Consider the following 17,643-nt stretch of genomic DNA (forward strand, 5'->3'; position numbering starts at 1 on the left):
CTATCAGATAGACATCTAGAGTAGGAGTTTTTGCCTAATGGCGTGTAGTCCAGTAATAGGTATTATTGGATATTAAATTGTTCACTAGTACAGCTTTAGATGACAGAGATCTGATGTTTAAGAGTCCACATTTAATTCTCCTATTTTGTTGTGCTATTTCCACGTTTTCGTTTAGGTTTTTATGTATAACTCCTCTTCTGTTAACTTTTGGTTTTATTAATTTAAGTGGTCGGGGGCAGACACCGTCACTAAGGAGTTTTGGGTGGGTAACTGCTCTGGAAGCACAGAGAAGCGTGTAGGACTGCAACTCTGCCTCCTGGTCTCAACTCTTAGTTGTCATGATTTAGGTCCACTAATAAACTCAATCAGATTTCTAGATATGAGAGCTGCTCCATCAAAAGTTGGATGAATGCAATCTCTCCTAATCACACTAGGTCTTCCCCAAAAATTCTGCCAATTATCTACAAAACCCACATCGTTTGCTGGACACCACCTTTCCTCCTGCTCTCACTCTGTCTCTCAACCCAACTGTTCAAGGCAGATGGCCACCCACCATGAGTCTGGTTCTGCTCGATGTTTCTGCCTGTTTAAAATAAGTTTTTCCTTGCCACTGTCACCAAGTGCTTCATCATGGTGGGAATTGTTGGGTCTCTGTAAATAATATTATAACGAGTACAATCTAGACTTGCTCTATTTGAAAAGTGCAATGAGATAACTTCTGTTATCAACTGGCACTATTTAAATAAAATTGAATTGAATTAAAAAATTAAGTAAAAGTCCTGCAATGAAAATTTTTCTAAAAAGTATGCAAATATAATAAGGAAAATGTACTTAATGTATTAAAAGTACTAAAGTATTAAAGTTGAGTAAAAGTACTCAAAGCAGAAAAGATAAATGTCCCCTGTGACTGTTATACTCTTATATATTATATGATTAGATTATTATTACTCATGCATTAATGTAAAAGCAGGATTAACTACTGATTATGTTCATTATCGATTAATCTGCTGATTATTTTCTCCATTAGTTGATTGATTGTTTGGTTAGTAAAAAATTTGAAAATAGTGAGAAATGCTGTCACAATGACCCAGAGCCCAAAGTGACACCTTCACAGTGCCTGTTTTGTCCAACCAACAGTCTAAACCTCAACATTATTAACAATACATTATTAAAATAATCAAAAAGAAAAGCAGCAAATCTTCACATTTGTGAAGCTAATTAAACCATCAAAATCTGTCAATCAACTAATTAATTAATCGACTAATCATTTCAGCTGTACAAAAAACCCCATCATATTTTAGAAACTCTTCATATGTTTTGTATGTAAAGATCTGCTGAAATTTTTTTTTTCCAAGGACAGATTTAACTACTACGTCCGGGAACTTCACACGTAGTAGCATCATGTCACCGACTCACCGGCACAGCTGATGGAGATTACCAGCGCGTAACATCCATGCTGAACATTTTCCATGTGATCCAAGCATTTTCTAAAGAATCCAGAGTGTTGTAAAGGCCCAAAGACAAAATGTATTATAAAAAAATTTAGATGTAATAATTTCCAAAATTCACATGTTTTTATCTAATGAAATATTCTGCTTAAATCCATGTTTGTTGGTGTTCTAAATGTTTTTTCCGGCCATGGCCAAAAACGTTTTGTATGCTACCAGACAGATGATTTAGTAAACTCAGTTGAATGGCAAACTCCTGAGTGAGACCCAACCAAACGGTGACTGAAAACTTAAAAAATAGAGTCTAAAAATAATAATTGTAAAAATTTGCAAAGACAAGAATCGAACCTTAGCCTTCTGGGTCAGCCCTGTGTTCAACCCATTCATCCAGCATGTCTTCCTGTAGTTTGTCGCGCTTTATACTACGTCACCTGACCTGACTTCATTATCAGAGCTATCCAGCTGGATGGCGTGCACAAGGTCCAATTGGGTGGCGACGCAGGATGACTGGGTAGGTGGTGTCTATTAACTGGATAAGTGGTGTACAGTTTGGGTGAGGTTTTGAATGAAATGGCTCTCCATAAACCAGCGCATCACGCGTTCGTTATCCTGGAATCGATGGAAGCGGGCTGTTATCACCCTTGGCCACTGCAGTGGCCAAGAGTGCAAGCTTCAGGTGCAGAGACCTGTGCGCTCAGTCTAGCACCGGGGGCTTCTCGAAAATGCTGTTTCCCATCACTTCCATCAGGAGCTCGGAAACAAACAGATGTTGGTCCGCACTTTCAGGCACAGCAACGATACGAATGTTGTGACACCTTAAGGTAAGAGTTTTCAGTCGCTAACTCAGTGAGAGTTCGCCCGTGGTTGTCTGAAGTAAGACAGATTGCATGAAGTGAAGCTTGAGCAGTTGTCACTTCAGTTGAGAGGCTTGTTCTGAGCTTGTTAAGTTCGTTGATTAGAAGGGAGGCTGAAATAGGTTCCTTATCGGCGGCTGTGTTTCCCAAACTTTCCGAGAGACCTGTAGCTCTTGGAATCTCAGGCATTGACTTCTTCAGGGTTTTTTTTGCCATAAGTCTGCAGTTGTATGAGTGACAATTGCGTTAGGCAAGTGTGGGATCAAGATGAAACGAGAAACGTGTTTTTTAAAGTACTAAAAGTAATTTGTTCAGGAGCAACTTCTCGCACATCTGCTCTGTCCTACATCTGGGCACCTCCCCGACTCCCTTTTTTTTGTCACTTCTAATATACTTTTGTGGCTACAATTCAGGCACATAAGTTACTGTATGTCACATTAGCACCATGAGACAGTTGTAAACAAACACTTCAAAGTAGATAATTTAGTTAAGTTTAAGTTTATTTGTATAGCACATTTCAACAACAAGATAATTCAAAGTGCTATACATAAAGCATAGGGCAATATAAAAAGACATTTAAAAAGAGTTAAATAGAAAATAAAAACAAGATAAAACAGGAGAGTAAAAGTTATAGTTCAGTACAAGAAATTAATCAAAATTTGATTTATTTAAAGGCAGTGGGAAACAGAAAAGTCTTCAGTCTTGATTTATAAGAATTGAGAGTTTAGAAATGTTATACTCTGTTGCTTGGTTTTGGCATTTCTTTCCTTAGAACATCCAAAAGCAGCATGAAAGTCTGGCATTTTCTTCTATTTAAACAGTCCAGAACCCCGCTGCAAGTGGCATGGACGTATCTCACAAGCCGGATGCAGTATCTATGTGTATATATCTATGGGAGCAGTCTAGTTGGCAAGCTAACAAATCAGTTAGCTATATTAACTGTTAGCAGCCCTGCTTTGTTGAGGCGGTTGCGGCTAAAACACACAAAATAACGTTACAGCAGTCAAAGCGTTCGGCTGTCATTGAACTTCATTTAAATGTTAAAACTACACTTAAAACAACACTTCTTTTGGCTGTGGTGATTTTTGCTGTTCTTTTCATTTTTGTTTTTCTTTTCAGCTAATTGGTGTTAGTTAGATATTAACACCTGATGTTTCAGTCTTCTTGATAAAACATAAACCTAAGTTAGCTAAGCTAACGTTACAGATGTTCAGAGTTGACAATATTTTATTTTAACAAAGCTCGGCAACACTACTTATGAAAACTAACAAAAAAATAACATGCATTTACAACAGGTAATCAAGACTTTGTTGTAGTTATTGCAGCAAAACTGCAACAACTATAAACAATTTGGCTTTTCGACTGTATTGGACAACAACGCACCCCGATCTTTAGATTCTTACATGGACCCCTTCATCTTCAGCCTCTAAACCAGGTTCATCCTCTTCTGCTTTTTCACAGGAAGTGATGGCTGGCGGCTATACGAGTACATCACACGGCATTTCATTGCCACTGTCAGTCAGGACTGCAAGTACCTACAGACCACCATAGACTTCAACATTGGCACAGAGGCCTTCTCATGTAGTGGCAAAACTCTGATATCACCAGGTAAAACCAGCTGGTCACACATTAAGCCAGTTGCACCAACTCTGCATACGTTCAAACTTGGTCTGGTTATAACAGAAATGTTTACTAAGTGGAGATTTACAAATGACTCAATTAAAACTGTGCACCACACAAACTAGTTCTTACATAGAAATTAGTTGTTACCAGGTGTACTGTTGCACAGCTTTTAGAGGGAAGAGAAAAAGAGATATTATGGTAGACATGCCTGACCCAACATTTGATAAAGTGCTGTTGTAATGTAAACAGAGAAGATTTTAAATAACATTTCAAAACAATAACACAACATACAGTACACAGGGGTGTACTCTCACAGAAGTGAGTACACCCCTCACATTTTTGTAAATATTTTATTATATCTTTTCATGTGACAACACTGAAGAAATGACACTTTGCTACAGTGTAAAGTAGTGAGTGTACAGCTCAAACATTATGCCAATAGAGTTTTGCTAATTGACCCTCCTAAAACAACTTGTGATGCTACAGTGACTTCCGGTTTACATAGTTGATTGTTTTGGACAGTTCTACTGGCATTCCTTACGTTTTGATGGTGAAACCTGATTTAATAAATAACTAATTTAAAACTAGTTAGTAGTCATGCAAACTTAGTGATTGATTTACAAATAGCTGGTGCAACCCAATCCTTACTACGTGTATATTCTATTCGCAGGTTACACAGTAGTGATGCCGTGGCAGGGCATCCCTCTGGAAGAGGCCATGCCAGCTTGTGAGCGTGGAGACACGTTCACAGTAGACGAGATCAAGCTGTTGGAAAAGCAGACCAGCCCCCCGGACTACCTGACTGAGGCTGAACTCATCACCCTCATGGAGAAACATGGCATTGGTATACCTCAGCACTGCCTGTTTATATCTTATAACTGAAATTTACTATTTGTAAGAAAGGAAGCAGTCTGTGCAGAGTGTGGGCCTCAAGTCTCAAGGTGTTGCTATTCAATTCAATTCAATTTTATTTATATAGCGTCAATTCATAACAGAAGTTATCTCATTACACCTTTCCTATAGAGCAGGTCTAGACCGTACTCTTTATAATATTAATTACAGAGACCCAACAAATCCCACCATGAGCAAGCATTTGACGACAGTGGCAAGGAAAAACTTCCTTTAAGAGGGCAGAAACCTTGGACAGAACCAGACTCAATGCAGCCAGAAAACAATAGGCCTGATTACTGATTACTGGGCCATCATGGAAACAAAATTAGGTCAGTTTCAGGTGAAACTAGGCAGGGTAAACAGCAGAAACTCAGGAAGACTCCTTCCTGAGGGCAGGGCTTAAGTAACACAGAGTAGCTTAATTTCTGAGTTCTCAGACCATTTTTCACAATTGAGAATGACTTCCAGATGGGAGCCGAAACATCTTGATTCTGAAAACAGTGTCCAGATGACTATGACTGAAACCTTTTCTACCAAGCTGTGTCTTAATTACTTAATATGTAAAATATTACAATGTTATGTGGTCAGGATATCTTTGTACGTTTTGCTCGGGTCCTACTTGGACTCAAAATGCAAAAAAACCCCAAAAGAACTCTCTTGGTCACTTACACTAATTAAAAACTAGTCAATAGTCATTACTCACTACTTAATGCTGGTCTTTATTAAGCACTACATTTTTAAGAGGACCTGCATGACAGCATACATCTGCTGTTTTATACATGTTGGCTTCTGTCCTCCGCCATCCAGGTACTGATGCCAGCATCCCTGTCCACATCAACAACATCTGCCAGAGGAATTATGTGACAGTAGAGAATGGGCGCAAGTTGAAGCCAACCAACCTTGGTATTGTCCTGGTACATGGCTACTACAAGACAGGTCATTGCCTTATATTATTGTATCTTCTCTTAGGGATTTGTTGCTGTTCATTGATTGCAGCCTTCTAGAACATTGCTGAGTCATCTTTGGACACTATTTCAACTGATGCAGATAGTCCCATATAATCAGCCCTTTGGGACATGGGACCAGACAGAATGGTCCAGTTCATTAAAATACATGAGCCACATTATTAGTGAGAATTGAAATTTGTGAATGGTTTTTTGATTGGCTGTGTGTGTGCTTTGCAGATGCAGAGCTGGTGCTGCCCACCATACGCAGTGCTGTGGAGAAGCAGCTGAACCTTATCGCACTGGGTAAGGCCAACTACCAGCAGGTCCTGCAGCACACGCTGGATATCTTCAAGAGGAAGTTTCACTACTTTGTGGATTCCATCACCAGTAAGCTTACTGCAGCCACAGGAGCACAGTGTCACAAGCTCCTTTAAGAGATTGTCTGCAAAAAGGGGAACATTGTGTTATGTGTTAAATAAAAACATCACAAAACATCTAATACAAGTTGAGACAACTTCACAGTCACTATCTGTTGTTAATGCAGCCACTTGAATGGGCTCCAATGTTTTCAAAACAGGTCCTGGCATCCTGAGACTATAAATACAACTCATTCATGACTTGCTATTGTCACGGCACAGGTAGTACTGGTAAAATGCCATCTGCTGCTGCCGATTGGGTTGAGAGAGAGAGCGCAGGAGGAAGGAGAGCATACAGTAGCACAATGCAAATTCCACATAGAATTTTATAATGGTAGTGGTAATATTTATATTAATAAAATAATAATAGTAACAATAAGAAGACTAATAATAATAATTGTAGCAGCGGGTGTTGAGTTGGAACATGGGGGTAGTAGGTGGCTTGCAATCATAGATCCAGACTCTACAGGTCCAAAGGCAGAAATGCATGGAGAGGGAGAGGAGGAGATAGGTGCATCATGGGAAGTTTCCCGTCAGGACTCACCCAAGCCAGCCCTAACTATAAGCTTTATCAAAGAGGAAAGTCTTAAGCCTACTCTTAAGTATGGAGATGATGTCTGCCTCCCGAACCCAAACTGGGATCTGGTTCCACAGGAGAGGAGCTTGATAGCTGCAGGCTCTGGCTCCCATTCTACTTTTGGAGGCTCAAGGAACCACAAGTAGCCCTGCATTCTGAGATTGCAGTGTTCTAGTCGTGTAATAGGCTACTATGAGCTCTTTAAGATATGAGGGTGCCTGAGCATTAAGAGATTTGTAGGTGAGGAGAAGGATTTTAAATTATATTCTGGATTTTACAGGGAGCCAGTGCAGAGAAGCTAATATTGGAGAAATATGATCGCTTTACCTAGTTCTTGTCATGTGCCGCAGCATTCTGGAGACTCTTAAAGGACTTACTTGGGAAACCTGATAATAAGGAATTGCAATAATCCAGCCTAGAAGTAACAAATGCATGGACTAGTTTTTCTGCATCGTTTTGACACACGATGTGCCTGATTTTTTGCAATGTTATGTAGGTGAAAGAAGGCAGTCCTTGAAGTTTTTGTGGGAGTTAAAGGATATATCCTGATCAAAGATAACTCTGAGGTTCCTTATGGTGGTGCCGGAGGACAGGGCAATGCCATGTAGAGTAACTGTATCTTTAGATAACATGTCTCGGAGGTGTACAATAACTTCAGATTTGTCAGAGTTTAACTTCAGAAAATTGCATCTAGGTCATCTAGGTTTTTATGTTGCTAATGCTTGCTTGAAGTTTGGCTAACTGATTAGATTCATCTCGATAGATATAATTGGGTATCATCCGTATAACAATGAAAGTTTATGGGGTGTTTCCTAATAATAATGCCTAAAGGAAGCATATATAAGGTAAATAGAATCGGTCCAAGCACAGAACTTTGTGGAACTCCGTGACTAACTTTGGTGTGCATGGAGGACTCATCATTAACATGTACAAACTGAAATCGATCTGATAGATGGGATTTAAACCAGATTAGTGTGGTTCCTTTAATGCCAGTTAAATATTCCAGTCTCTGTAATAGGATGTGATGGTCAGTGGGGTTGAATGCAGCACTAAGATCTAACAAGACAAGTACAGAGACAAGTCCATTGTCTGATGCAATTAGAATGCCATTTGTCTAGTTAGGATGGGATCTAAGAGACAGGTTGAGTTAGTTGGAGGCTGGTGGGAGAAAAGCAGGCTAAATATACATCAGGTTTTACAGCTGTTTCTAGGATTTCTGTCTTTAAGGATAAATTGTTGCTGGTTGAAGGTAGGACTTGATTAATTTTGTCTCTAATAATTAGAATTTTATCATTAAAGAAGCTCATGAAGTTGTTACTACTGAGGGATCTAGGATTACAACGGTCAGTGAAGCTGTGACTTGCCGTCAGCCTGACTACAGTGCTGAAAAGAAACCTGGCATTGTTCTTTTTTTCCTCTATTAATGATGTGTAGTCGGCTGCTCTAGTATTACGGAGGGCTTTCCTATATGTTTTAAGACTATCTTGCTAGACTAAACAAGATTCTTCCAGGTTGGTGGAACGCCATTTTCTTTCAAGTTTTTGCGATGTTTGCTTTAATTTGCGGGGTTTGGGGGTTGTACCATGGAGCCAACCTTCTTTTTTATCTTCTTTTTTTAGAGGGGCAATTGAGTCGAGCGTCGTTCAGGTGTGAAACTGCTCTGGAAGTGCAGAGAAGCGTAAAAGACTGCAACTCTGCCTCCTGGTCTCAACTCTGGTCTCAAAGTTACTTAGATCTTTTCCTCTTGTTATCTTTATACAAAATCAGAATCAACTACTCAGCATTTTAGTACATGCCACAGAGCATGACTGGATGTTAATTGCTTAATTGTACAATGCAGTGCACCTGTGTGGAAGCATGTTATGTTTCTCCACTTATTTATTCAGGTTTTTCCTTTAATTTGTCACCTGTCTATTTTGATAATCGATTTAATCGTTTAAGTCATTCAGTGAGAAAAAAATGCCAAACATCTGACAGTTTCAGCTTCTCAAATGGGAAAATTTGCGGCTTTTCTTTGTCTTACATTATGATATATTAAATATCTTTGGGTTTGAGACTGTTGGTCAGAGAAAACGAGCAACAATTTGATAAAGTCCTTAAGCTTTAGAAAATTGTGATGCATTTTTCAGTGCTTCCTGCTGTTTTATAGATCAAATGATTAATCAAGAAAATAATCTGTAGATGAATTGATAATGAAAATAATCATTAGTTCAGCCCTACTCAAATGATGAAGGTATAAGATTTTCATTGGTTTGCAATGATTCTACACGTATCTGTAGATTCTCAGGTATAATACCCAACATACATACGAATGGATTCTTAATCAAGGACACATTAAACAACTCATTTACAAAAGATTTTTCCAATACATTTTTTACCTTATCATAGACCATGTGTACCATTGTACCAACCTCTTTATTGCAGCACCACCATAAATCATGATCTCTCAGTTTGAGTCTAAACATTCTGCTTGGAGTCCTTTTAAAAAGGATCTCATAATTGATGAATTGCATACTGGCTTCTCCAGCAGAGGTATGCCAACTTTCCCAAGGTTTTATTCCCATGCTAATTTAATTAAGGCCATCAATGGGAGATACAGCAAAGGGTTAAAGTTCTAATGGAATTGATAGCACATTTGAAGTGCTAAATAAACCAAGGGAAATATTATTTGACATATGTTACAGTTTGGTTCATTCCTATGCAACTCCAGCCCACAGTATCTGTTGTGTTTTACAGGTATGGATGAGCTGATGGAAGTCTCCTTTTCACCCATTGCTGCTACTGGAAAGCCCCTGTCCCGCTGTGGCAAGTGCCACCGCTTCATGAAGTACATCCAGGTCAGCAGAACAGTCAAAACTACTGTTAGAATTTGAAGATAGCAGATTGCAACACATGTATTGTTGCATTGCCTGTCACTTCCTTATATAGCACTGGTCTCCACTGTTAAGCAGCTAAAAATGTCATTAGGTGGAATAAAAGGAAAGGGGTATCTTGAAGTTCTGCCTTTTGATATATATTTGGATTTCACTTGTAGGGTTTTTTCTTCAATTGTGATAATTGTAGAGACAACAAACACTGAACCAACTTGAGACTGCTCCAAAATGTTGGAAAGTAAGTTTTGTAATCCAGCCAAGAAATTGATCAGCAACCTTGCATACACATCACAATCACGTGCTTCTTTAGTCCCCCCTCAAACCCTTTGTGTGTTGTTACACTTAAGTTTCTACTTCTGAATCATCAAGGCAGTATTTATGTTCCTTTTGAGCTCTGGCCTTCAAAGTTCAGCTCAAATAAAGAGCTTTAAAATGCTAAAGCTGACATGCTCCTTTTATTACCATTTCCACCTGACGACAGAACCACTTTTAAATTCATGAATGAGTCATGAGGCTGCAGATCTTTTGGTCAATGTCATTGTATCGGAATATATGCATAGTGGGTTGCTTGTGACTATTAAGTGGCGTGTTATGGCGGAAACCACAAGGTAATCCTTGTATGAAGTCCTCTGGGTGCTACGTAAGACAGGGAACTCACGTGTTTAGATTGCGCCATGTGCACTGAGGATGTACGTTTGGTTGGTTTGGCCTCATTACGGTTTCAAGGGACTTTATTGATGTCAGTCATTAAAGTTTATATTAGTAGTCCAGGACATGTAACTACTGGGAGTCACATGGTGGTGCAATGTATATTATACTGTACTATATAATGTTTTTCTCTGTTACTAAAGGAAAAACAAGCTCGTTACTCTAAGTTTTGTAGGACAAACTGCTATTTAACCAAATTCTTAAAGGTCCAGTGTGTATGATTTAGTAGCATCTAGCAGTGAAATTAGAGTTTGCAACCATTTGAATACCACTCACATCACCCTCCCCTTCCAAGTATGTAGTAGAAACTACAGTGGCTGCGAAACTCACAAAAAGTGCAAATGGCCCTATCTAGAGCCAGTGTTTGATTTGTCTGTTCTGGGCTACTAAACATGGAAACATGGCGGTGCAACATGGCGACCTCCATGGAAGGGGACCTATGTAGATAAAAACGGCTTATTCTAAGGTGATGAAAACACAACAATTCTTATTTTCAGGTGATTATACACTAATTAAAACATACTCAATTTCTGCCAATGGCTCATCCTAAAGGTACACATTGGACCTTTAAGTATGTATAATGTTAAACTGTATCGATAAGATTTCCTCTGGGGATGGGTCAAAGTAGGAACATCAGTTGTTTGAGCTCTTGTGAAATGCATAAATGTAGTCTTTTTGGAGTTTAGAACAAGCATCAATTTAAATATAGCCACAAGCATGGTCCAAGCACATTGTTTTGACATATATGCATTATACAACTTTTAAAGCACAAGAGTCACCATGTGTGAGATAGTGGAGAAAAAAAGGAGGATGCCCACACCAAGGCTCCCAAGCTGTATTTGAACCGGTGAACTTGCAGTAGCAGGGTTTACATATGGCTCTTTTTTTTTTTTTTTTTCAGCTTACCCCAGTGTGGCTCCATACTTTTGTTTTCACAGACTGAATTATAAATACAACGGAGGTCTGTGAGAATGAATGCAGGTGGAAGGTTTAAATATTCACCAAAGTTTCAAATTTACAAATAAAACCCTCAAAGAAATTACACGATTATAACACAGAAATGCTGTCTGATATTTTCATGAAATGTGATCACACATTTGGCAAGTTAGGACATGTTGTTTGTACAGTACATATTACACAACGACATTTATTGTCACTGCATGCTCAATTTGTACATATGTCAGAACTTTTTACATTTCATCTCTAGAATCTTAACAAAATGTGAATCAATTTTGGTAATATTTTAACAAATCCTTTAGGAGATTTTAGAGTATAAATATAGTTCTTAACATATTGCAAGATATGTTGCAAAAAATATGATGTCTCTAGGACCTTCTGGTGATTTCTGACAATTTTCTCAAGTTTTGATTGCTGTATTGCTAAATATTTTGATTACTAGCTTACAAACCCAGCCAACTTTGATCAATCAAAACCAAATTTCACCTGCTGACTGGGACATGACCATAGATCATGTCATCTTATTTTCAGAAAGAAAAAAGGTGCAGTCAATTATGAGAGAGAAACTTTTTAAACATTTGGCGCCCCCTGCAGTCAAGCTCAGAGCTAGCATCTGAACATGTGCACCAAATTTGGTTAAAATAGCTTTAGCCAATTTTGATTTATTTAAAAACTGTATAACTGCAAAATAATAATAAATCAAGATAATAAAAATAATAATGGAGGTTTGGTGGTCGTCAATAGGTGACGCAGAGAAGGCCAAGTTTGCCATAGAGCCAATTAGGCCTTTTCCACTATGGTAACTGAACAACCCCTGAATCTAAAGTGTAGCCATTGTCACGGGAACTGCTTTTGTTTCCACTGTACTCGGCCCACTTTGGGGACGAGTTCCTGTAACAAAATTTAAGCACTGCATAGCGTGTGGTACTAAATCCACGTTCCAGGTAAGTCCGGTGGCATAGAATGCAACAGCTCGCTTGCAGAAGCAATAAGGAATTAATAACACAGGACGTGTTTAGATTAGCACTGTGAGGAAGCCTGTTTCAATATAAAGGCAATATTGTGATTTAGAATATTTCAACATGTGTGTTTTGCTCCTTTGTTATTCATTTGTCTGTGTAAACTGCAAACTGATTGCTTGCACAGTGTGGGGGAGTATGCTACTGGTATAACAACATTTCCCAATAATGTTTAGGTGCCGTTGGTATTTTCAATTCATGTAACATTTTTAAAAGTGAGCAATTTTTCCACTACATAACAGGGCAGTGTGACAAAACACTATATTGCTATATTTTATTTTATTTTAAAAGAAAAAAATAGCTCAAAAATGATTGTGCTGCATCCATCTCTGTTCTCCAGCAGCTGTACTTAATTTCTGATTGAGGAGAGAATCAAGCTGCAGGCTGGTTTGATGGTATGGAGCAGAAAGAGAGTGGAACCGGAAGCTGCTGGTGTGTCCTTCGCGTCAGCTGACCTGTCCTGAAGCAGCCTGCTCTGGAGAGATGGTCAGCAGTGGTGACCATCTCTTGTTCACTCTCTGCTCCATTCTGTCGACCTTCTGCTGCAGGTGGGGCCCTTCCATTAATTTAATGATACCGATGTTAAAAGTCATTACATGAAAGACGTGAAAATCAATATTAGCACCATCTTTGCATTGTTGTCTGTTGCACAAGTGCGCTGGCCTACCAAAGAGTGCATAAAAAGGACAACATTTGTCCTGTTCTGGCCTTTTTAATGATGTATATTCAAACATTCTGCTTTGTAAAACGAAATGGAAACACAAGGCAGAACCTAGAACCAAAGCCTTACAAGTCATTCAAAGTTCAGGGCATGGAAGGCTCCAGGTTTTGGATCGTTAAGTTCCCATAGTGAAAAAGGCCCTACATGCATACAGGATGATATCGTCACCAACAGTATAAGTGATCAACAGTATAACTACTGTTCTAATTTAGTGTGCATGCTGTATTATACTGCAAATAACTATAGCTTCAAGGCACACTTTTAAAATAGATGATAATAACAGCCTTCTGTTGGGATTTGCAATGTTTAAAGGGGGGCACCCACTTGTGTAGGTACGATCAATTAATTATTAATTATTATCAGAATTATCAAAGATAATCATAAATTACCATTTATAGATAGTAGGTCGAAGGATTTGGAGTTCAACATAGAAGAGGTTGGCAAATTACTCACTCTTGTGCAACAATTAAAGAAACCAGCATAATTATACACAGGCATTTATTTAACAGATAAAGCAAAAACACACAATATGAAGACTAACTCTAAATACACTAAACTACAGAACAAAGGGTGTGTGTGCGCGCACCTGTCTGGGTGCGCACCAAAAGGAATGTACAGTGGTGTGAAAGTGTTTGCCCCCTTCCTGATTTTTTTTTTTTTTTTTTTTTGCATGTTTGTCACACTTAAATGTTTCAGATCATCAAACAGATTTAAATATTAGTCAAAGATAACACAAGTAAACACAAAATACAGTTTTTAAATGAAGGTTGTTATTATTAAGGGAAAACAAAATCCTAACCTACATGGCCCTGTGTGAAATAGTGATTGCCCCTGTTATAACATAACTTAACTGTGGTTTATCACACCTGAGTTCAATTTCTCTAGCCACACCCAGGCCTGATTACTGCCACACCTGTTCTCAATCAAGAAATCACTTAAATAGGACCTGCCTGACAAAGTGAAGTAGACCAAGAGAACTTCAAAAGCTAGACATCATGCTGAGATCCAAAGAAATTCAGGAACAAATGAGAAAGAAAGTAATTGAGATCTATCTCTCAGTCTGGAAAAAGATTATAAAGCCATTTCTGAAGCTTTGGGACTCCAGCAAACCACAGTGAGAGCCATTATCCACAAATGGCGAAAACATGGAACAGTGGTGAACCTTCCCAGGAGTGGCCGGCCGACCAAAATTACCCCAAGAGAGCAGCGACGACTCATGTTGTTGTGGGGTCTTTTGCGACCCCACAACATCCAAAGAACTGCAGGCCTCACTTACCTCAATTAAGGTCAGTGTTCATGCATGGCAGAGTTCCAAGACGAAAACCACTGCTGAGCAAAAAGAACATTAAGGCTCGTCTCATTTTTCCCAGAAAACATCTTGATGTTCCCCAAGACTTTTGGGAAGATACTCTGTGGACAGATAAAAGCTGAACTTTTTGGAAGGTGTGTGTCCCATTACATCTGGCGTAAAAGTAACACCGCATTTCAGAAAAAGATCATACTAACAGTAAAATGTGGTGGTGGTAGTGTGATAGATAGATAGTTTTGCTGCTTCAGGACCTGGAAGACTTGCTGTGATAAATGGAACCATGAATTCTGCTGTCTATCAAAAACTCCTGAAGGAGAATGTCCGGTCATCTGTTCGTGACCTCAAGCTGAAGCGAACTTGGGTTATGCACCAGGACAATGATCCAAAACACACCAGGAAGTCCACCTCTGAATGGCTGAAGAAGAACAAAATGAAGACTTTGGAGTGGCCTAGCCAAAGTCCTGACCTGAATCCTATTGAGATGCTGTGGCATGACCTTTAAAAAGGCAGTTCATGCTCGAAAACCCTCCAATGTAGCTGAATTACAACAATTCTGCATAGATGAGTGGGCCAAAAGTCCTCCACAGCACTGTAAAAGACTCAGAAGTTATCGCAAACGCTTGATTGCAGTTGTTGCTGCTAAGGGTGGCCCAACCAGTTATTAGGTTATAACAGGGGCAATCACTATTTCACACAGGGCCATGTAGGTTTGGATTTTGTTTCCCCTTAATAATAACAACCTTCATTTAAAAACTGCATTTGGTGTTTACTTGTTATCTTTGACTAATATTTAAATTTGTTTGATGATCTGAAACATTTAAGTGTGACAAACATGCAAAGAAATCAGGAAGGGGGCAAACACTTTTTCACACCACTGTATGTATGTTTTTTTGTTCTGCCTCCGTATATCTTGCATGCACAAGCATGAACCCACGTGGTCAGAAACAAAAGAACGTGTGAAGCGGGAGCTTTAAAGTTATTTTCTGCAGTGTGTGTGTGTGTGCTTGTCTTTAAAGGCCAAACTAGAGGTGTATGTGTATGATCTGTTTAGGATAACGTTGCCAAGTTAAAAGAAGTTAGTTAGCATGCAAAGACTCTCTGTGTGGAGCAGAACAAACTGACATCAACTTAGGTTAATTTGGTAGCCGCATGCTAACAGAGAAATACGTCACAACAACAAAACCTCAGAAAAACACATTAATACATGTACATCATTAACTTAACAGTCCTGTGCTTTGCCAAGTACACTGTTACTCTATGCTATGCCCAGTTGTTATGTTACCTGTCCGTGGGAGGGAAAGAGGTGGCTTTGGTGCTGTTGTTAGCTGGCGGTCAGTCTGTTATGAGCCAAACTGGGAAGAATTGTTGTTCCGTTGTAGAAGCGTCTTCTGCTGTGCAGTGACCGCTTGTAGAGATCAGAGGAAGCCGGTCACTCCGCCTGTGGTTGTCCTTACAGAGTTAACAGCTTGTCATTAACTTAATTTGTGCTCCTGTTAGCATGTGAAGTTAGTTGGCAGGCACTGTGTGCAGCAGCCGTTTGCGCTAAACTTTGTTGCCTTCGCAGTGCTTTGGTAGATCAGGAGACTTCGGTTCTGCTATGTGTTTCTGCTCCAAGCAGGTTACACGGCTAAGCCAGGAGGAGAGAGTTCAGGTGGGTGTCTGCTGGTGAGCAGGTATCACTGAGAGGGATGTAGCCACAGCTGTCCGCCGCATTGAAGGATTTCAGGAGAAAGAGAGACAGAACCAATGATCGCAGACCTATTTATTGACCTGGTGACATCCGGGTCACAGGTGAGACTGGCCAATGCTGCATTCAGTGGCTCTCAGGATTGTGGGACAAAAGAGAATGCAGTCTCCTAACAAAAGTTCAGTTAACAATCACCCAAATGAATGAATTCATCTGTGGAGTCCCAACACTTTTTTTTTCTTTGATAAGCAGCCACAGTATCAGAGCCATAGTGAGGTCTCTGAGGTTGGTTAGGTGAGGACTTGATGTTCATCCCTTGTTGTTTCAACTGTCTAGTCTGTAGGATGCACTTGATCTGATCCTGACATCGGATCCTAACATGTATCTGCAGGCCAAGCCCAGCAGGCTCCACTGCTCCCACTGCGACGAGACCTACAGTCTTTCCCAGAATGGAGCCATCAAGCTGTACAAGGAGCTCCGATGTCCACTGGATGACTTTGAGCTTGTGCTGTGGACCTCTGGGGCCCGGGGAAAGAGCTACCCCCTGTGCCCCTACTGCTTCAGCAATCCGCCTTTCAGGGACATGAAGAAAGGTAGGACAAAACCTGAACTGTAACTCTTGGTAATTCTTGTGGTTGTTAGATAGTGGCTAATTATCTGGAGCCTTGTAACCCTGACAACAAACATGTAACCAGCCTTAACACTAGTAAGTCATTATTACTATGTAAAGGTTTCTTGGATGATGATGAATTATCATGAAAAATTATGAACTTTTAGGGGCCTTTTATGAAGAAGTGGCAGTTCTGTTTCAGGCAGGCAACTAAACCTTGGGGCAAACAATACAATACAAACAATCTATATTTTCGGTATACAGTAGATTTGACTTTTTCCATGCCAGATGATGATATATTTCCTGCACACTTACAGCCAGTATGGAGCAGCATTAAAATATTGTGTGGGTGGATGGTCGCCAAGTGATTGTTCATGGTGGGATTTGTTGGGTCTTTGTAAATAATATTAGAAAGAGTACAGTCTAGACCTGCTCTATAGGAAAAGTCCAATGAGATAACTTCTGTTATGAATTGGCGCTATATAAATAAAATTGAATTGAATGGTTATGTGGTTATTCTTTTTTCATTTTTGTATTCAATTTTTTGGGGGAGAGCAGGGGAAGGACTTTAAAATTTTATGATTCATTTTTTTGTGAGATTGTAAAAACGATCAAATAGATGCATCAGCAAGATGGCCAATAGTTTTTGAGATATTGTATTTGTAAAGAAACAAAAATGTTAACCTGCAGGTGGCGCTAGAGGTAAAGCCAAGGGATCACCAAATCAGTAGGATTCATACTCTGGGGCCCATAAATATCTCATGGCAGTCCATCTAATAATTGTTTAAATATTTCAGTCTGGACCAAAGTGGTGAACTGACCAACTGACATCCATAGAGCCATGCTGCTAGTATGGCTAACACTGTAAAACCCTTTTGCAGTATAAAGTAGTGGCAATTTGTCGTTTTCAAGTAATGTTCTTTTCAAAACATGATAATTTGCAGATAATTTGCAGAATCATGGTGCAGAAACAAGGCGTTTGCACACATGTGATCATGTGCGC

At 39.4% G+C, this 17,643-nt stretch overlaps 1 protein-coding gene across 3 annotated transcripts in view; it reads left to right on the top strand.

Moving 5' to 3' along the window:
* top3b (DNA topoisomerase III beta) overlaps window positions 1–17,643 on the top strand; it is a 57,097-nt gene that overhangs the window by 31,040 nt on the left and 8,414 nt on the right. For 2 of the 3 annotated variants that reach the window (XM_044195594.1, XM_044195595.1), the window contains exons 11-16: window positions 3,764–3,910; window positions 4,596–4,769; window positions 5,624–5,752; window positions 6,001–6,150; window positions 9,493–9,593; window positions 16,422–16,623. In XM_044195594.1, the coding sequence (XP_044051529.1) occupies window positions 3,764–3,910; window positions 4,596–4,769; window positions 5,624–5,752; window positions 6,001–6,150; window positions 9,493–9,593; window positions 16,422–16,623 (903 nt within the window). The remainder of the gene's footprint in view (window positions 1–3,763; window positions 3,911–4,595; window positions 4,770–5,623; window positions 5,753–6,000; window positions 6,151–9,492; window positions 9,594–16,421; window positions 16,624–17,643) is intronic. The other variant, XM_044195596.1, reaches the window with a different exon arrangement.

Source organism: Siniperca chuatsi, linkage group LG5, assembly GCF_020085105.1.
Source record: "Siniperca chuatsi isolate FFG_IHB_CAS linkage group LG5, ASM2008510v1, whole genome shotgun sequence".
Taxonomy (NCBI): Eukaryota; Metazoa; Chordata; class Actinopteri; order Centrarchiformes; family Sinipercidae; genus Siniperca; species Siniperca chuatsi.